This window comes from Camelus ferus, chromosome 6 (assembly GCF_009834535.1).
Source record: "Camelus ferus isolate YT-003-E chromosome 6, BCGSAC_Cfer_1.0, whole genome shotgun sequence".
Lineage (NCBI taxonomy): Eukaryota > Metazoa > Chordata > Mammalia > Artiodactyla > Camelidae > Camelus > Camelus ferus.
In genome coordinates this window covers 38,178,626-38,198,639 of record NC_045701.1, presented here as the reverse complement: position 1 = coordinate 38,198,639, position 20,014 = coordinate 38,178,626, and the positions used below count along the sequence as shown (strand labels likewise).

At 35.3% G+C, this 20,014-nt stretch overlaps 1 protein-coding gene across 1 annotated transcript in view; it reads right to left on the bottom strand.

The window, feature by feature from the left end:
• Positions 1-20,014, bottom strand: part of NUBPL (nucleotide binding protein like) — a 176,800-nt gene that overhangs the window by 140,444 nt on the left and 16,342 nt on the right. Inside the window, exon 4 of the mRNA XM_006191266.3 lies at positions 1,499-1,589. Within this exon, the coding sequence (XP_006191328.1) occupies positions 1,499-1,589 (91 nt within the window). The remainder of the gene's footprint in view (positions 1-1,498; positions 1,590-20,014) is intronic.

The window sequence follows — 20,014 nt, the reverse complement described above, 5'->3', positions numbered from 1 at the left end:
CCAAGATTTCCACTAGCTCTTTTTTACCAGAAAGCCTAGTCGATGGCATCCAATTTGCAAACATCAAATTTAAGATCACAGTTTCAATAAAACAAGAAGAAAGAAATTAATGTTCACTTTAAGTATTTATATTGGCGTAGACTGAACAGACTGCTTAAGAAAAGACTGACACCAAGGGCTCATTTTGCCATCACTCATGTGCTGCATGGACTAGTTTTCACATTACTTTAATCAAGAGATAGACATAATGAGTCCATTATTTAAAATACGCAAATTCATAACTCCTTCTTTGCGTAAGTTTGATATTTTGGCTCATGTCACATATCTGCAAACCAAGTATGTATCCCACTAAAAGGGCAAAGAACAAAGAAACTAGAATTACTTAGCTTTTTAAAATTTATATTTTCATGAAACAAGAAAGTAACTAAGTGGCTGCTTGTAAGACTGGTAGGGTCAATTTAATCATCACTAGATCTTCAAGTTTCCTTCAAAGTGTTAGGGAGATTCCTTATTATCTTACAAACAGTTATTCAGAACTTAACAGTGTACCTGACTTCAACAACTATACCACAAACAAAAGCACCTTAAATAGCAACGTCTAATTACCTAATTTTTAATAACAACAACAAAAACTACTCCTATTATGTACCCAGAAAATCCAATAAACACCCTTCAGTAAGTATAGTAACTTTGTCCTAAATTCATGGAAAACTGAAAAGCCCAATAAGAAAGAAATTATTCAATTTTATACTCTTACTGTAATTAGAAATAAATTTTAATAAACTAATTTCATTGAAAACCATTTTTCAAGAAAAGTTACCAGCTGTCCCAATTTCTCATTTTTTGATCACAGAATTTCTTTGTTGTTAAAACTTCATATTTAATAGCTTTGCAAGAAAATATAATAACAAGAGTAGAAAATATTAAAGATGTATTCAAAAAAATTACTCTGTCCTATTGATGGCAGTGAAGGTTGGGGACAGAAAGTAGTGTTTTATGGTGTTTTCAAAAACACTTTAAGACAAATATAACAAAAATCAGATTAGAGAAAGTAATTTTCACCTCTTCTAACACAAATATAGTCGATACTTTCTATTCAAATACTCCAATATATCCACACATTTTGTATAAAGAGGCAATGATGATGAGCTAACTTTTGAACACGTACGGTGTGCCAAGCACTGTGCTTTAAATGCACTACACTTACAGCAATTTCGTAAATTGAGCGATTACCTACAGCAATTCTGTCTGCTAAGTACAACCATTAACCCTATTTTACATACAGGGGGGTTGAGGCACAAAGAGGTTAAACAATTCACTCAAAGCCACATTGTTAATCAGTGACAGAGCTGGAATTCAAACCCAGACAGTCTGGCTCCATATCTGATTTCGGAATTACTATTAAAGCACACTTGGTATATGGCACAATGCCTGACACCCAGCAAGTACTAAATAGAAGTGTAACTATTACCATACTACTTATCTCTTCTTTACTTACTCTGTGATAATTCTGGACTCCCTTTCAGATTCATCATCTTTGGAATTGAAGGACCATACACATCCACATCTAACAAACCAATGGCCTTTGACTGTAAGAAAATAGAATTACGATGAGATTATTTCCACTCTTCATCAAAGATAAAGCACATGTAACAGTAAATCTGACTACAGCAAAGACAATTTGCAAAATATTCCAAAATCGTTACCTGAATTTTCAAAGCAAAAATAAGGTAAAAGAACATAAACCGCTTAGGGTAAAAACTTTACGTTGGGCTACTAATCTCTTCTAGATAACTGACTAGAGAAATCCACTGCATACACTTTAAACACTGTGGTTCAGATTTCCCATATAGTCACAAACAAACTAAGACTTTTTGATCTGAGAACTAACAAATAACATGTATACAATGTTAAAATAATGGCTTACAATGGCAAGAAAAAATCCCATGAAGATGGAGCATTAACTTTTGGAAAGGGCATCTAACACAACAAAGAATACAAAATGAAGGGGAAAAAAATCATAGAAACCAGACCATAATTAAAGCAAGTGAGAAATTCTGATGCAAATCTGGCATAGAAATGCTAACAAAGATAGTGGCAGACATAGCAGAGACAAACTCTTACGTGCAAGTCACAGTTAAACACCCAAAATCTTCCAGCGAATTCATAAACAACTAAAATTGTTTTCTGTGATGATCCATCCAGCTGCCCAAGGGCAGAATATCCTGACTGGTCTCTTCACTAGCTGACAGTTAATCAGCAGATTAACAAAGAAAGGAAAACAAAATTCACTATTTCCAAGTGTCTTTTTTTTCCTTCTCCCTCCACTACTGCCTTGCTCTTTCTCCTTTGATAGATTAAATCAATCTGTTACTGGTTTTTCTCATACACAAGCAAACAGAATGCTAATACTAACTATATGCCTTTGAGTTATGCTTCCCCAAGACTTACAGCTCTTCTCCCTCTCTCCCTTTATCCTGGCAAGATAAAACTCTCAAGCTTTCAAAAAAAACTTTTTTAACTAAACAGTCTCTCATCTTCTAAGTTATCTACCTATTTCCAGACATAAAATTACTTTTTAAACCTCACTGTCTGGTTCCTATAAATAGACTACATAAGGTACATTCAAATTTATGTCCCTAACTTTACACTGACTCAAACTGCAGTTCTAAGAAAACCATTTTATGTCTCTGTGTGACTCACAGAGACTAAAGAACTAGGGATTAATATCTGCTTCTACCAAAATCTCAGTTTACTGTAAAATACATGAGAAAGGAGGAAGGACACATTATCTTTAATAGAATGGTGATATACAAAATTTGGGTTTAATACTTTCAAAAAATCATTTTGTGTGTTAGTTTCCAGCTTTCTCCTCAAAAGTAAGGTATGATACCACTTTACAGGGTTGCTATGAGAAATGTAAATAAAATCCTTAGCGGAATGCCTGGCCCCCAGAAGGAATTCAAGTGGTGGGAAGATGTAATCAGGGAAAGTCTAGTTGTTTATTTGGGTGATTTAGGATGGCGTTCTTCTAGAGATTCTGATTTGTCCACAGAGCTGGCTGTGGAAGCCTAGTTTATCCAGGTTCTTAATACAACATTGCTGATAATCCTCTCCATCCTTTTCTTCCTCTCTTCTTCCCTGCCTTTGTCCCTCTTCCCTTTTCTCTTTCCTCTCTTCCTACTGACCTTCCTACATTTTCCTCCTCTGTTTCCTTTTTGATATATGTAGACACTGGTACTAAAATTAGGTCAGTCAGTAGCTTTAAGAAGGTAGGAAGATTCTGACTGGTGTGAGGTGATACCTCATTGTAGTTTTGATTTGCATTTCTCTGATAATTAGTGGGAATGCAGTTTGGTGCAGCCACTATGGAAAACAGTGTGGAGATTCCTCAAAAGACTAGGAATAGACTTACCATATGACCCAGGAATCCCACTCCTGGGCCTGTATCCAGAAGGAAATCTACTTCAGGATGACACCTGCACCCCAATGTTCATAGCAGCACTATTTACAATAGCCAAAACATGGAAACAGCCTAAATGTCCATCAACAGGTGACTGGATAAAGAAGATGTGGTATATTTATACAATGGAATACTACTCAGCCATAAAAACCGACAACATAATGCCATTTGCAGCAACATGGATGCTCCTGGAGAATGTCATTCTAAGTGAGGTAAGCCAGAAAGAGAAAGAAAAATACCATATGAGATCGCTCATATGTGGAATCTAAAAAAACAAAAACAAAAACAAACAAACAAAAACAAAATGTAAATACAGGACAGAAATAGACTCACAGACAGAGAATACAGACTTGTGGTTACCAGGGGGGTGGAGGGTGGGAAGGGATAGACTGGGATTTCAAAATTGTAGAATAGATAAACAAGATTACACTGTATAGTACAGGGAAATATACACAAAATGTTATGATAACTCACAGAGAAAAAAATGTGACAATGAGTGTGTATATGTCCACGAATGACTGAAAAATTGTGCTGAACACTGGAATTTGACACAACATTGTAAAATGATTATAAATCAATAAAAAATGTTAAAAAGAAAAAAAGGTAGGAAGATTCAATGAGAAATTCTGACCCATTTTAACTCCTTTCAAAGCACAAACAAAAGAATTTAGTTGAACTAAGATAGAATTAAATTCACTATGGATAAAAAGATTTTCAAATGAGGGGGCCTAAAACCCTATGAAATGTGGATAATTGTTAATACTATTTCCTAAGGGTCTGCTAATACTATAACTATCATCCTAGAATTTCCTCTCTGTTCCGTATCTTTTCTTGTGACACCTACAAAACTAAAAGCTACCATAAAATAACAGTAATGCTAATAAAAACAAAAATATTCTAAGATTCTTTTTCCTTGGTTTCTTATTTCTATTAATGTTGGTTTTATAATAACTTGAAGGGTTAAGTTCCAGGTTTCAAATTAATCTTCTAAAAATACCTGTCCAGTAAAATAACTTAGTTTTTTAAGTTTATGTTTTTATGAAACAAGAAGACAACTAAGTGCGTGCTTGTAATATAAGGCCTCTAGGGTTCATTTTATCATCACTAGATCTTCAAGTTTCCTTCCAAATATTAGGGAGACTTTATCATCTATCTGTCTTGTCTTCTAGAAGAGAACCATGCTTGGGCGGTCTCACTTTCCTAGACGACCCCATGCTCTGGGACCACCTCTCACCTTTTGAGATGACCCACACTCTGTCTATAGAGAGTGTATCCATCTCCTAGGGTCGCTCTCACTTTCTGAGATGACCCCATGCTCTGGGGCCACCTCTTGCCTTGGAGATGGCCTGTGTTCTGTCTATAGAATGTGTATCTCCTAAGCCACCTCTCTTGCCTTCTGAGATGGCCTGCACTCTGTCTATGGAGTGTGTATCCCCCTGAATAAACTTATTTTCCTTAAAAAAAAATTCTTGTCTAAAAGTGAGCCCTTGACATCATGATTTAAGACAAAACTGAAGATCTGCCTTAAAATTTGCTATGGTAGGTATGAATTTATATATAGCCATTAGATGGCTGCTAATACATGTTATTATATAAGAATAAAGAGGGCAAGGAGGGAGATTTCAAGATTACGGCATTCTTCTGCTTCCTAGAGAATGGAACTAAGAATAACGTATTAGGTTCTCTGTATACTGTCTCTAGGAGTAGCTACCAACTGACTAAAGAAAGGATGGAGGGAAGTTAATTAGCAATGTTCTATTAAGAACCTGGATAAACTAGGCTTCCACAGCCAGCTCTGTGGACAAATCAGAATCTCTAGAAGGACGCCATCCTAAATTACCCAAATAAACAACTAGACTTTCCCTGATTACATCTTCCCACCACTTGAATTCCTTCTGGGGGCCAGGCACTCCGCTAAGGATTTTATTTACATTTCTCATAGCAACCACGTAAGGTGGTATCATACCTACTTTTGATGAGAAAGCTGATAGCTAATATTCAAAATTATTTTTTTAACTATTTTTTCTAGAATGAAGCAAAAAGGAAAATTAAATACAAAAATACTGACCACATAAACCTCTACCATAACTTGAACATGATCTGTTGACAAAAGACATACAAAAAGCAGAAGTCAGCACACTTCTCATTAAAGGGACAAATAATAGGAAATATTTTAAGTCTTGTGAACCATTTCATCTGCAACTACCCAACACTGCCACTGTAGTACCAATGAGCACAGCTACGTTCCAATAAAACTTTATTTACAAAAGCAGGCAGGATTTAGTCCACAGGTCATAGTTTGCCAACACTGATTTAGAAAATAAACTTTTTCATATCCAAGTTATTTCAATCATCCAATACTGTAATTTTGGTAAAGCCAAAAGCAGGCAGAACAGTCATCTCTTTTAGTGTCAGAGGAGCTGTCTCAGTAAAGATCTACTTCCTCATCCTTAATTGGCTAGTTTTTAAAAACAATAAAGAGTTCACTTTTCAGGCTGTTTCACTAGAACTAAGTTAGCATTTCTTGCTTTAATTTTATATATTGTGAATAATATCAGTGTCCATTAAATAGAAACACCGAAGCCTGTATTAATTAAAGCCTTTTGTACTTTCATTTGGCACAGCTTCTGAACTGGTAAAATTACCATGGCTACGAAAATCAGCCTAAACATACTTTCAAGTCTAGAATTCAATAATGTTCAAAAGATGCCAAATAAACTGCATTTGTTTTTCATAATTTACTCCATTGTTTTTAAATAGGCTCCTATTTAAGTATATAAACAGTCTTTTAATTTAAACTTTCAAACAGTTTTATGCTGTAGGAAAATAAATGAGCAAGGTAGAGGCTATAAATAAATATATGTAGCTGGGTGTCCAACTAAGTTTTGTGAATCCTTTCCACCTCACTCATCCTAATAATTACATTTAGTCAAGAAAGCTCCAATTAGGATTTTCTTTTTCTTTCATTTCAGCCAGGCCCAAAAGAATAATCACTACAAAAGCCTCACCAAGTACACAACAGATAAAGAAAAAAGATTATTAGCAAAAATAAGTATAAACTTACTATTGTAAAGTAGGATTGCCACCTTTAATGTCACTACAAGCTTAACCTAATATTATACTCTCTTTTCTGACTCTCCTGCAGCACTCAAAGTCTAGCAGATAACAAGGCAGATCAAACCCCAAGATACTACTTAGATTTTTTATTTGCTTCTTTATATTCATAATACCCTGTGAGAGCTGTAAAAGGTGGCAGAATTATTATACTGTTTCATTACTACTGCATGAAAGCTGCAATTTGAGAGCCTACAAGTCCTGTTTTTTTGTGTTGAATTTCAAACGCACCAACAATTTTGATACTGCTTTGTTCTTCCAACAGAATTTACACCAAAGAAGATTGTAAAGCTTCATGACATGTTCTTTTTATCCATGTCATCTGCTAATAGAAGCCATCAAAACAACATCTTACAGCAGTCCACCCCATTACCTGTAAGTAAACATTCATTTAAGACTAAGATAGGCTTAAACGTATCCTTTCCAGAGAGGTACCAGTTAAGAATTCCAGGATTCTCTGCACATTATATTACATTTAATCTTGGTCTGGCAATTGGGACTTACTCAACTTAAAGTTGAGTCAAATCTGTTCTTTCTTCTCCTCCTACCTAGCTTTAAGTCAAGCTGCCATTCACAAGAATTTTAATTTCTTAGTAGAGAAAAATACGTTTCCTAATTCTGTTAGCTCACATTAAGTAAGAATCTGACTCTCAGAAGCTAATGGTTGGACAAGGTGATAAGAGAAGAATTTCCCACTATTTACCAAAGGACTGTCTAAATCTTCAAGCTCAGTCAAGAAAGAAAGAGGTAAAAGGGCAACATAAAGAAAAAAGTTCACCTGGCTAGACAGATGGCAAACAGAGATGAGCTCATGAAAAGTACAGAAGAATCCCATATTATAAACTAATTGTAAACAAGCTAAAAAAGTAAAAGTGGAATGGAAATAATAGATTTCAAATTAAAGACTATTTTAGAGGGGAAAAAAAAAAAAAAAACAAGCCTAAGAGATCGTCTTAGTCTTCTGTCCACTTTTTAGTGAAAAAGAAACAGGCCCAGAGATAATGCCACAGCTGGGCCTAGCTTTCAAATCTCTTTCCAATGACATACTCTAAGGACTCAAAGCTAGCAATCACTCCCCTTTGTCTCTCTCATCTCATCCCCAACTATTTTCCCCCTTTTCACTCCACTCCAGACACACTGCCCGCTGCAGTGTCTTTAACACATCAAGCATGCACCTGCCTTAGGACTTCTGTAGTAGTTGCTCCTTCTGCCCAGAATCCATTCCCTGCTTCTCTCCATCACTTCCTTCGAGTCTTGATTCAATCCTTCACTGGCCACCCTATCTAAAACTGCAACTCCCTCATCATTACACTGCATATTTCCTATTCCCCTTCCTGCTTTTTCTTTCTTCTTAGCACCTACATTTAACATACTACATGTTTACTAATTTATCTTGTTTATTGTGTCTCCCCCACAAAAATGTTAATTTCATTAGGTTAAGGATTTTTGTTATGTTTTCTTCACTGATGTACCTAGAATCCAGAACAGTAGGCAATCATGAAGATACTCTGTTCCATCTCAAGAAATTCTGATTCAGTAGGTCTGGGCTGGGGTCCAACAAACTGCATTTGTAACACTCTAGGGTATAAGATGACCACAATGTGAAAAACAGTAATACAGATAATACAGGAAAGGCAAAGATGAAAATTTGCTGTAAGGCCTCACGCCTTGGGACCAGCAAGATCAGGGTAACAGTGATCTATAGTAACTGACAGTAACACTGAAGATCAGTTTTTTTAAATTATAAAAAAGTAGTTCACATGCTGCCATATGGGTAAATACTCAGTCACATATTGCATGGGACATATGTATACAAAAAATTATTCATTGTTTATCTAAAATTCAAATTTAACTGAGTGGGTGTCCTATATTTTTATTTGCTAAATTTAGCAACCCTAACCCGGCATCTCTTCTCAACAGTGTAGTCAAAATGATTCTATTAAAACATAAGTCAGATCACATCGGCTCAAAACCCTTCATTGTTACCCCTCTTGCATTTCACTCATGAAAAGTCAAAGCCCTTAAAACAATTCACCAGTTCCCCACACCCCTGCCTTCCAACCCTGTTAATTTTCCTCACTTATTACTCCAGTGCACTTCTTACTCCAGAAGCCACAGCGGCCTTTTCACTATTCCTTGAATAGTAAGCTACACATGCTCCTACGTATTAGCCTTTGAACTGACTGTTCCTTTTGTCTGACACAGTCTTCCCTCAGATAATCACACAGACTACGCTCTCATCTTTTTTAAGTCTCTGCTCAAATGTTATACTTTCAACGCGACCTACACCACTTTTAAGTGCAAACCCACCCTCACACTCAAGCACTTCCCGTCTCCGTTACCTCAGACTACTTTTATCACTTTCTAACACACTATTTGTTGAATGAGTGGATGAACAAATGAATGAATGAACAAACCTCTATTTGTTCCTATGCAGAGTATCAGGATTTGTTACTATATGATCCCCAGAGTCCCCACCAAGCTTTAACATTCTATGATTCCATGAAATTCCTTCTCCTAACACTTCTATACTAACATTTTAAGTTACACGACTCAAAACTAGCTAACATAGTCAAAGATAAAAAATCTTCTGGTGTTAAAGAAAGGGTCATAAATTTCCTTGCAGTCTATTCCTAAACACCACGTTTCCCCAAGAAAATCCAATGTCATCTTCATTTTTCTGTTGATCGCAACTCCAGAAAAATGCAACTTACTGGAAGAAAATCTAGTGCAAAGACTGGCTATAGTGGGCTGCTGTTAAAAAAAAAAAAAATATATATATATATATATACACACACATATATATAAAGTGTAGACTACCTAAATCTTTAAAAACTAAAAGCACAATACAGTATAAATGGCTCATTAAAAGAGGACAATTTTTAAGTGTGTGTGTGTTTCTTTTTTTTTTTTCTTCTTTAACAAGAAGCAATTCCCTTAAGTCCCACATTTTCATCTAATAAGTAACAGAGAAAGTAAATTAGGGATAAAGCAACTAAGATTTAAGAAGTAAAACCTTGAATCTTTGGCCTTTATAATTAAAAGGGAAAAAAAGTATTAATGCTCTTAATAAGTAAAGTCTTCAAAATAGGAGAAAAATCAGAAAGCCTTCTATCACCATGGTAATACAAATGCACAAAAGACACTAATTCCTAAAAGTAACAGTCATCTTATCTGTGACATCAACCAGCCACTTTTTTGCCAGAATCCAAGCCTAAGGACCTAGAAACCTAACCAAACAAGCACCTTTCCCACATCAGATAAGGTACTGCAGCAAAAGCACTGAAATTCAACATCAATTCCTTCAGAACGTCCTTAACTAAACTGCAATGCAGGGGAGAGCATTTACAATTCTGACAGCAGCTCCTGCAAAGAAAAGCAATGCAGCAACCACAGAAACCAGATGCGGAGAGCACCCGATCCACTCTCCAGACTCAAAATCATAGGAGCCAAGCAGCTGGTTTTAAAACCCACTACTTCATATGCCCTCTGCTTTCTTGCTCTCAGCAACCCTTCAACACTGCTCTATTGAGGATTCAGGGTCCTCCTATTCCCCAAAATAATTTACTGAGAAAAAGAAATGAGAGAGGGAAAATGAATTGGTGAGAGCGAAGTTCAGGAGGAAGAGAGAGAATAATTAAGAAAAAACAGATTGTTCTGTGAGAAGGATCTGACTGACTTCTTATTGTACAGAAGCGGATGATGAAATTCAAAGGATGTGCAATAGTTTTGCCACCAGCATGTTATAAAGTAAATGAAACGAAGGAAGAATATACTAAGTGTAAAATCAGTGTAACTGTTCTCTTTCTAACTCATAAGCAAATTCAGCAACTTCCATTCCATTCCAAAATGAGAGAATGAATTACTGGCAACAAGCTGCACTTTACCAAAAGAAATTTAAAAGGTAGGCCAAAGGGTGCTGAGGAGGAAACACTCAGCCAAAAGCTTCTTTAGAGCTATTCAAAACAAAATTGCTACTACTTCTAATGGGATATTTCAAAGCATGTTGTGCAAAATGCTTTTTACATAAAACCATACAGAAAATAGAGGGTGAAAGCAGTTTGGGGCTTTTTACCAATCTGAAAATTATCTTATAAAACAGTGCTTTTACTTTATCGTGTTTGATTAAGTTGGGTGCGTGTATCTGTGTACTTATAGAAGAGGAGGAAAAGCAAGTCAGGAAAAATTCCTAATACAAGATGGGCTTTAGGATCCATTTTAACACATTTCTACCCTTCTGTTACACAATTAATTGAAAACAAAAACAAAAAACCCAGTCTTATCTTTGACATTTTAATATTTGACATTAAGTCTTTTATTCAGTACACTGAATTATTCCTATGAAAGATACCACAGAGATAAACACACATGTCTCAAGTCAGTTAATACTATTAATATACATTAGTGGTGATCTGTTAGCAAGCAAAATAGTTTAAATACTCCATAAAATAATGAATCTCGAGGATTTAGATAATTCAGTTAATTACAGATGGCATCCATGAGTGAAATAAACAACTGTACTGTATTCAGATATATACATAACTACACAACAAACTAAAGTTCAAAAACTATGAAAAACCCTCAAGCCATTATGATCATCACATACAAAATGATGTTATAAAAAATATCATTCTGTAAAAAAAAAAATGACCTAAATTCAGGTCAATTATATTTATGTAATTAATTTCAATTAAATACCTACTGAAATATACAGTATATTTTAAATACCTGACTCACCCCTTGATGCAATATTTATCTTTTTATTGAGGTATAGTTGATTTACAATATTATATAAGTTTTAGGTTATAACATAGTGATTCACAGTTTTTAAGATTATACTCCATTTAAAGTTGTTATAAAATATTAACTATATGCTACACAATATATTCTTGTAGCATATTTATTTTATACATAGTAGTTTATACCTCTTAATCCCATGCCCCTGTCTTGCTCCTCACCTCTAAACTCCCCACTGGTAACCACTAGTTTGTTCTCTGTATCTGTGAGTCTGTTTCTTTTCTCTTGTATTAACTAATTTGTTTTACTTTTTAAATTCCACATATAAATGATAATGTACAGTGCTTGTCTTTCCCTGAATGATTTCTTTCACTAAGCACAATACCCTCCAAATCTATCTATGTTGTTGCAAATGGCAAAATCTCATTATTTTTCCTGGTTGAGTACTATTCTGTTGTATATATATGCCACATTTTCTTTATCCATTAACCTGCTGATGGATATTTAGGTTGCTTCTGTATCTTATAAAATGTCTTTATTGAAGTATAGTCAGTTTACAATGTTGTGTCAATTTCTGGTGCGCAGCATAATGCTTCAGTCATACATGAACATACGTATATTTGTTTTCATATTCTTTTTCATCATAAGTCACTACAAGATATGGAATATAGTTCCCTCATCTATATACTATGAACTTGCTTATCTATTTTATATATATTAGTTAGTATCTGCAAATCTCGAACTCCCAATTTATCCCTTCCTACCCCATTCCCTCCCTGGTAACCATAGGTTTGTTTTCTATGTCTGTGAGTCTTTCTGTTTTGTAAATAAGTTTAATTGTCTTTTTTTTTTTTTTTTTAGATTCCACATATAAGTGATAGCATATGGTATTTTTCTTTCTCTTTCTGGCTTACTTCACTTGGAATGACAATCTTCAGGCTCATCCATGTTGCTGTAAATGGCATTATTTTACTCTTTTTTATGACTGAGTAGTATTCCACTGTATAAATATACCATTCCATTGTATAAATATATCTTCTTTATCCAGTCATCTGTCGATGGACATTTAGGTTGTTTCCTTGAATGGCTACTGTAAATAGTTCTGCTATGAACACTGGGGAGTATGTATCTTTTTGAATTAAGGTACCCTCTGGATACACGCCCAGGAGTGGGACTGCTGAATTATATGGTAAGTCTACATATCTTAGCTATTGTAAATCATGTTGCTATGAACATTGGGGTGCATGTATCTTTTTGAATTAATGTTTTTGTTTTCTTCAGATATATTCCCAAGAGTGGAATTGCTGGATCATACAGTAGTTCTATTATTAGTTTTTTGTGGAATCTTCATACTATTTTCACAGCAGGTGCACTAATTTACATTCTCACCAACAATGTGCAAGGGGTCCCTTTTCTCCACATCCCTTGATGCCATATTTTAAAATGAGGATCAATAATAGATTTTTTCCCAAAATATTAACACCTTAGTCAAAGTTCAGAAATGTTTAATCTATTAATTCTATTACTAAGTACCAAAAATTTTTTTGATAAATGAAAATCAACATTATTTAATACCATCTGAATCATATAAGAAATTATTATTTTTAGTATTTTTTAAATGACTAACTTATTAAAGGCATAGTAGAATGCATAGAGAAGAAATCTAGGATTTGCACCACTAAATAGATGGGTGATTGTGGATAAGTTACTAACCTCATCGAACCTCTATACCTATAAAAGATTAAGAAGGTATATACCTTAAAGGATTTTTGTGAGACTGCGGAACAGTGTGATTTTGTGAAACTTAAAGAATAGCTAACAGTTATGTAGGACTGTAAGCCAGGCACTTCCTAAACACTTTATGTATGTTAGCTTATGTAATCCTCACAACTTTATGAGGTAGGTGTATACTAGGTCAAGGCACAGAAAGATGAGTAATTTACCTAAAGTCATACAGCTTTAATTACAGGAGCTGGGATAGGAACCCAGGCAGCCTGCATTCAGAGTTCACAAGTAACCACTGTAGCATGCTACCCCTCTCCAACAAGACAAATTAAGTCAAATTCCTAGCACAAAGTAAATACTCAATATTAGTATCTTTTTTCCCTTCCACTGAGACCTCTTCATGCACTGAAACAAGAAAAACAAGCATTCATTCTCAGTGAGTAGTTATTTATCACACAAGACAACCATCCAAAATAACATTCTAATTATTAATCCAAGCAACTAAGTAACATTAGCTTTGAGAATAACAAAATGATCCTTAATGTGCACTTATTACTTTTACCAGAATTGTCTGTTTTTGTTTTATAAGAGCAAAAATCCTGTCTAGTTTAAGGTATTATATGAGATTACTATAAAAAATAGCCTCTACTAAATATTAAGCAACATATTTCACAGAAATTGGATTAAGGTTTTTGGTATACTTGCTTATTTTTAAGTTACATACTTACATAGATTACACAGAACAGACACAGCCAAAAATGCAGTTAAGAAAATAAACAAAGCTCATATGCTCAAGCCTAGAAGATATTTGGCTGGGCCAAAAAAAAAAAAAAAAAAAAAATCAGCTGTTGATTACAATGGATACCAAGTAACAAGAGAGGCAATTTATTATATTCTGCTTCTTATTTTCTTTTTGTTGTAGCTGTACAAAAATCTTTATTTCTTCATTAAATAAAATGCCCAATATTTACCACAAGCTAACACACATAAAAACAGCCAGTAGCTGAATCCTTATGCTATGGCAGTCATTATGCTAGACACATTACATAAATACTCTAAATTTCACAAAAGCTATGTAAAGTAGCTATTATTATTGTTGTTGTTATTGTTATTATTACACATTTCACAGATGAGGGACCTCAGCTCTGAGAGGTCAAGTGCCTTGCTCAAGTTCACACAGTTAATAAGTAAAGAGTTGGGGTTTGAATTCAAGTCTGCCTGAAACCAAAGTCCACATATTTCCTACCAAACATACCCAAACCTGGTTGTGTATCAGAATTACCTGGGGAGCTTGTTAACAAAACTGATGGTCAAATCCAAAACCTAAAAATAATCAAACTCCCAGAGATTCTGATTTATTTAACAAGCTCCTCGGGTGATTCTTATGCAGCAAGCTGGCAATGGTCCTAAGAGTAGCACTTAAAAACCACCATACGACCTCCAACGGCCTCCTCCATGTTCTATTAGGTTTGACAATTAGTTGGTAAGATAACAGGGTTCTCAGCATCAAATTTTAGATTCAATAAACAGTATTCATAGATTAAGGATCCAACTCAATTTTTGATTGGGAAATACATTTTGATAAATGGCATTATCATCTTTTCACTCACCACCAAAACCTGGTGCATCTTTAATTCCTCCTTCCTTTCTCTTAAATCTGTCTGTTCCTTTGCCTTTATACTACTAACTGGAGGATATCAGTATCTGTGAACACTATTCTGCTAACCCCTGAGAACTCCTACCCTCACCAGCTCTTTGCATAGCAGAGCTCACCTTTCACTGTAAAGGTAGAAAATGTCAGATTCCCCACTTTCCCAGCCTCCTTTGCAGCTAAGACACAGTCATGAGATCCAACCCTAGTCAGAGAAGCTAGGGAGTGCCCGGTCAAAGTTTTCTTCTCTAACAAAAAAAATCAATAAGATAGCACACCCTTTTTCTCCCTTTTTGTGATTGAGTGAGACAACTATCTTGTGACCATAAAGATTTAGCAAAGAGAAATGCAGAAAGGCCACCCCAGAGTCCTGATATCGTTGGGCCACTTTTTAACCAACCCTTTAACTTCCAGATTTCTTTTATGTGAAATACTAAACCCTATTTTATTTTATTTTATTTATTTATTTTATTTTATTTTATTTTATTTTATTTTATTTTATTTTATATTAAAACTAAGCCAATTTTAGTTAATAAGTTAACTCTCACCCTGACTCTTGCAACACCTCCCTTGCCTCCAATCTGTCTCTAATTTGCTCCTCAAATCACTATATTCAAATCACTATAAATCTTACCTTTGAAGAGCACAGATTTTATTATGAACTGTATAGTAGTAGAAATTTTCTAAAGGATCCCTCTGATTACAGGACAAAATCCAAAGTCCTTTCATGTCACATGCATCTAGTTTATCTTTGGCTAGATCCCCCAATAAGCCCTCTTATCTCAATATGCCATAAACAGAACCACACAGACTACTTCTCTTTTCAAACATAATTTCCTGTTTCCATGACTTTGCTCACATAGTTCCTTCAACCTAAAATTCCCTTCTTCCTATTTTTCTACCTGCCAAAATTCCACCTACCCCTCAAATTACTGCCTCTGCTTAAGACTGGAATTAATTTCTCTCCACTCTGGTATTAACATACTTTGTTTATACCCACCAACTGCTACACATGCCACATTCTTCCTTATATGTAAATAAATATGTGTATCTGTCTTCCCTACAAGGCTGGAGGCTTTGTGAAGGTAGCCCCCATGGGTAAACACAGTATCTGATACAAGATGGTCCTTGGATTGTTCAACTGAATTTGCCCATAATCAGTTAGATGTTCTCAACTATGCTGTTTAGGAGCCAAAAGGGATGAAGATTGTATTCTAAAGAGAGAAAAAAAAAAAAAACTATAACAAAAATATTTGGCGTATTTTTGAAATCATTTTTGTGGAACTTCAAAGGTACAAAATTAATGCTTAACTGTTAATTGCTAAATGAGAAGCAGAAAGACAATGAAAAGCCTTAGAATGTGCTTAAAATATTTACTTGTGTATGCCAATTCATCTCTACTCTCTTGTGATTAAAATGACTTCTTAAATTCTATGTCACCCACTAAATTGCCCAGCTTCTATCTCATTCTCATTTTAGTCCAATGGGAAATGCAATTCAAAACCACAAGAAACCACCTCACACACATGAGAAAGACTATAATCAAAAAGACAGAAAATAAGCATTGGTGACGATGTGGAGAAACTGGCATCTTCATACACTGTTAGTAGGAATGTAAAATGGTGTAACTACTTTGGAAAATAGTCTGGCAGTTCCTCAAATGTTAAACAGAGTTGTCACATGACCCAGCAATTCCACTACTAGGTATATCCCCAAGAGAACTGAAAATATATGTCCACACAAAAACTTGTACATTCACAGTAGCATTATCCATAATAGACAAAAAGTGGAACCAACCCAAATGTCTACAACTAATAAAATAGATAAATCAAATGTGGTATACCCATACAATGGACTATTTACTCAGTAATAAAAAGAAATGAAGAAATGAAACATGAAACAACATGGATAAAATATTATGCAAAGTGAAAGAAGCCAGTCAAAAGACCATACATTACATAATTTTATTTATGTGCAATGTCCAAAACAGGCAAATCTATAGAGACAGAAGGTAAACTAGTGTTTGCCTAGGGCTGAGGTTTATGTGGAGGTTGAAGACTAATGGCTAAGGGGTACAGGATTTCTTTGGGGGGTAATAAAAATGTTCTAAAATTGATGGTGATGGATGCATAATTCTGTGAGTATATTAAGAGCCACTGAATTGCACACTTCAAAGAGCTGAATTGTGTGGTATGTGAATTACATCTCAATAAAACCATTCAAAAAATGCTATGACTCCAGTCAGTTATAACAACCAGCAAGACTTAAGCAAAGACATAGATTATTTATTAGTAGGTAAAACAGTATAGACTAAAAAGTATTGCGCATTTCTACCTTGACCAAAAATTGACTGGAAAAGTTCAACCCATGCTAAATTCTCACAACCAGGGGCAATTCTAAAGTACACCAAACTTGAAAATGTGCATATTATTTTTCAGATGCATTGCAAAAATATACCTGACATCAATTCAATTGTACAATCAAGAAACCTGGAATGGAGGTCATTCCTGACTTCTTCTTCTCCTCTCTTATATCCAATCCATCATCAAGACCTACCAATTTTGCCTTCTCCACCATTTCCCCTGCCAAAACCCAAACTATCACCATGGTCTCCTCCTTAGGTTACTGCAATAGCCTAAATTGGTCTCCTGCAACATTCTAACATCTCTGCAATTCTCTATGCAACACTGAAGTAATTTTCAAGCAAACCTGATCATGCCTATCCCCTGCTTAAATTTACTTCCCACTGTCCTTAGGATAAATTCTAAACCTCCTGACATGGTCGCCAAGGATGCTACTCTCCCTCCCATATTGACTGCAACCTCATTGGCCTTCTTTTGGATACTCCACCTCCCGATGCTCCTTTCCATTCAGGGTTTTCTGGAACAAAGGTCCTTGCTCTCCAGGAGATTTCATTCTAATGGGGGGTAGGGGTGTGGGGGAAGGAGACATGGAGGAAGAGGATAAATAAATAAGAATTTGGAGCGATAACAATTATCACCATGAAAAAAATAAAACAGAGTAATGGGACAGAGAGTAATAGTGGTTGCTGGAAAACAGATATGACTGATGTTTCTCCTTCAGGGAAGTCTTCCTTCAACCCTCAGATCAGGATCAGTACCCTGTTACATGCTTTCCTGACAACAGGATTTCTCCTTTATAGTACTTATCACAGATGTAAATAAACAACTTGGACTGCCTTACTCACCACTCTATCCAAAACACCTACCACAGTGTCTTTCATATAACAGATAGTTAAGAAACAGATTTTAAAGGAATGCCTTGGGTTCTCCAGCTTCACAAACTGAACTATAAAACCACAGACCATTGTGATGTAATCAATTAACCTACTCAACTCTGCCAGAACCAAAACCAAGAGTCACCAAGAGAAATGAGAGGGTATCTGTCCCACCCCTGCTCCATGAGCCTCAGCAATAGTCTCTCTGCCACCTTTGATTTACTACTGCTTATGTCACATTCCCTGCAGTGTTTCATAAGGTACGCACTTCAACAGCTGGCTTCCATCTTCCCTGTCTAATCATGTATAAAAATAAAACATCATTTATATTATCACAATTATTTCTACAGCAAATATGAAAACGTCAGAGCCCTAACTCAAGGACTACAAGTAAAAGTGGCAGCTTTGCAGGGGATTTTGTCAAAGGCAGATGTTAGCTACTCAACTTCCAAGCAAGTCTGTTCTTTCCTGACTTCAATCTCCTCCTTTAAAAATGATATTTCATAGACTCTCTAGATCTCAAATTTCCCTTTTTCTTTTGATTACTTATGACTTCCTTTTGTAACATGAAATCAAGCCCCTATTTTCTCCATTAGGAAAATATGTTCTACTATCAGAGCACTCTTGAAAAGATCTGACGCTCAGAACATGTATTATTTATAATGGAGAAAATCTTTTAAAAGAATTGATATCACAAGCTCTGTGATGTGACCACTGCAAAGACAAAGTTGGAAGCTAATTAAACGCAGTAATTCTCATTAAATGGAGGAAAAGTAATATTAAGATTTGGCCCTTGAATACTTGGTCAAATGCCTATGAACCACAGTGCTTAGGAAAAGTTCTAGGCCAGTATTGTTGCAAACATCCCCCTTATTCCAAATATGTCCTCTACCCCCACCTCACCCCACCAGAGCGGTCTGATCCTTCCTTTGAAACTTAATCCTTTGTAAAAGAAAAGACATCAGTAGTCTAACTAAAAAGCTTCTCTGCTGGTTTAAAAAAAAAAAAAAAAAAAAAACAAGTACACAAATTTTCCCCAAAACGTCCTTCCCCTGGATGAGTGCCACCCTTAGTCATGCACAGCTGGTGTTTGTGCACTAAAATACTCCATTCATAAACAAGCCCCCTCTATCCTATTATCATTGGCATCTATTAATTTTTAAATTGTCCCTACCATGATAAAATTTCTATGCTATGTAGCTTTTAGAAATAACCATTCTAGTCAGTATCCAATTCATCCTGACACAATTTTTTTTAATTCCTCAGAGAACTCCTAAAAGAATAAAGGTTACCACCACTATTTTAAGACAAAGAAAATATGTAAATTGGCTAATAAAATAACAAGCAGACAACTGCTTAAAACCAATATGCTACAACGATTACAACAGTTAAAACCAATGCCAATTTTTAAAATTATACATTTAGCAACTTAGATAAGTCTTAGGATATATGTATTTCTTTATCACAACTTTAAAATGTACTACCAGTTAAAAACCCATTTTCCCAAATCGACTCTTACTTCCCTGGTGATCTTATTCAGTTTCATAGCCTTAAATACCACCTATACTCTGATTTAAATTTCCAGTCCCAACTTCTCTGACCTCGGGACTAATCAAATGTATCCTCTCAGGTATCTATAAAGCATTTTAAATTTAACATGTGTAGAGACAATTGAATTTTAACCCCCAACCTCTCCTTTAGCCATCTTCGCCAACTCAGGAAATATCACTACCATTCACACAGTTGCTCAACCAAAACCAAGGAATCTAAAAAGAAATGAAATTCTGAGACACACTACAACACGGATGAATCTTGAAAACATTATGCTAATGAAAGAAGCCAGACACAGAAGGACAAATATTGTAGGATTCTACTAATATGAGGTACCTAGAATAGTCAAATTCATAGAGAACAAAAGTAGAAGGGTACTTGCCATGGGCTGGAGATGGGGGGTGTGGGGGGAGAGGAGTTACTGTTTAATGGATGCAGAGTTTCAGTTTGGGATCATCAAATAGTTCTGGGGATGGGTTTGAACCTAAGTACTTATCACTACCTCCACCATCAGGGTAGATGACAGTCCAAACTA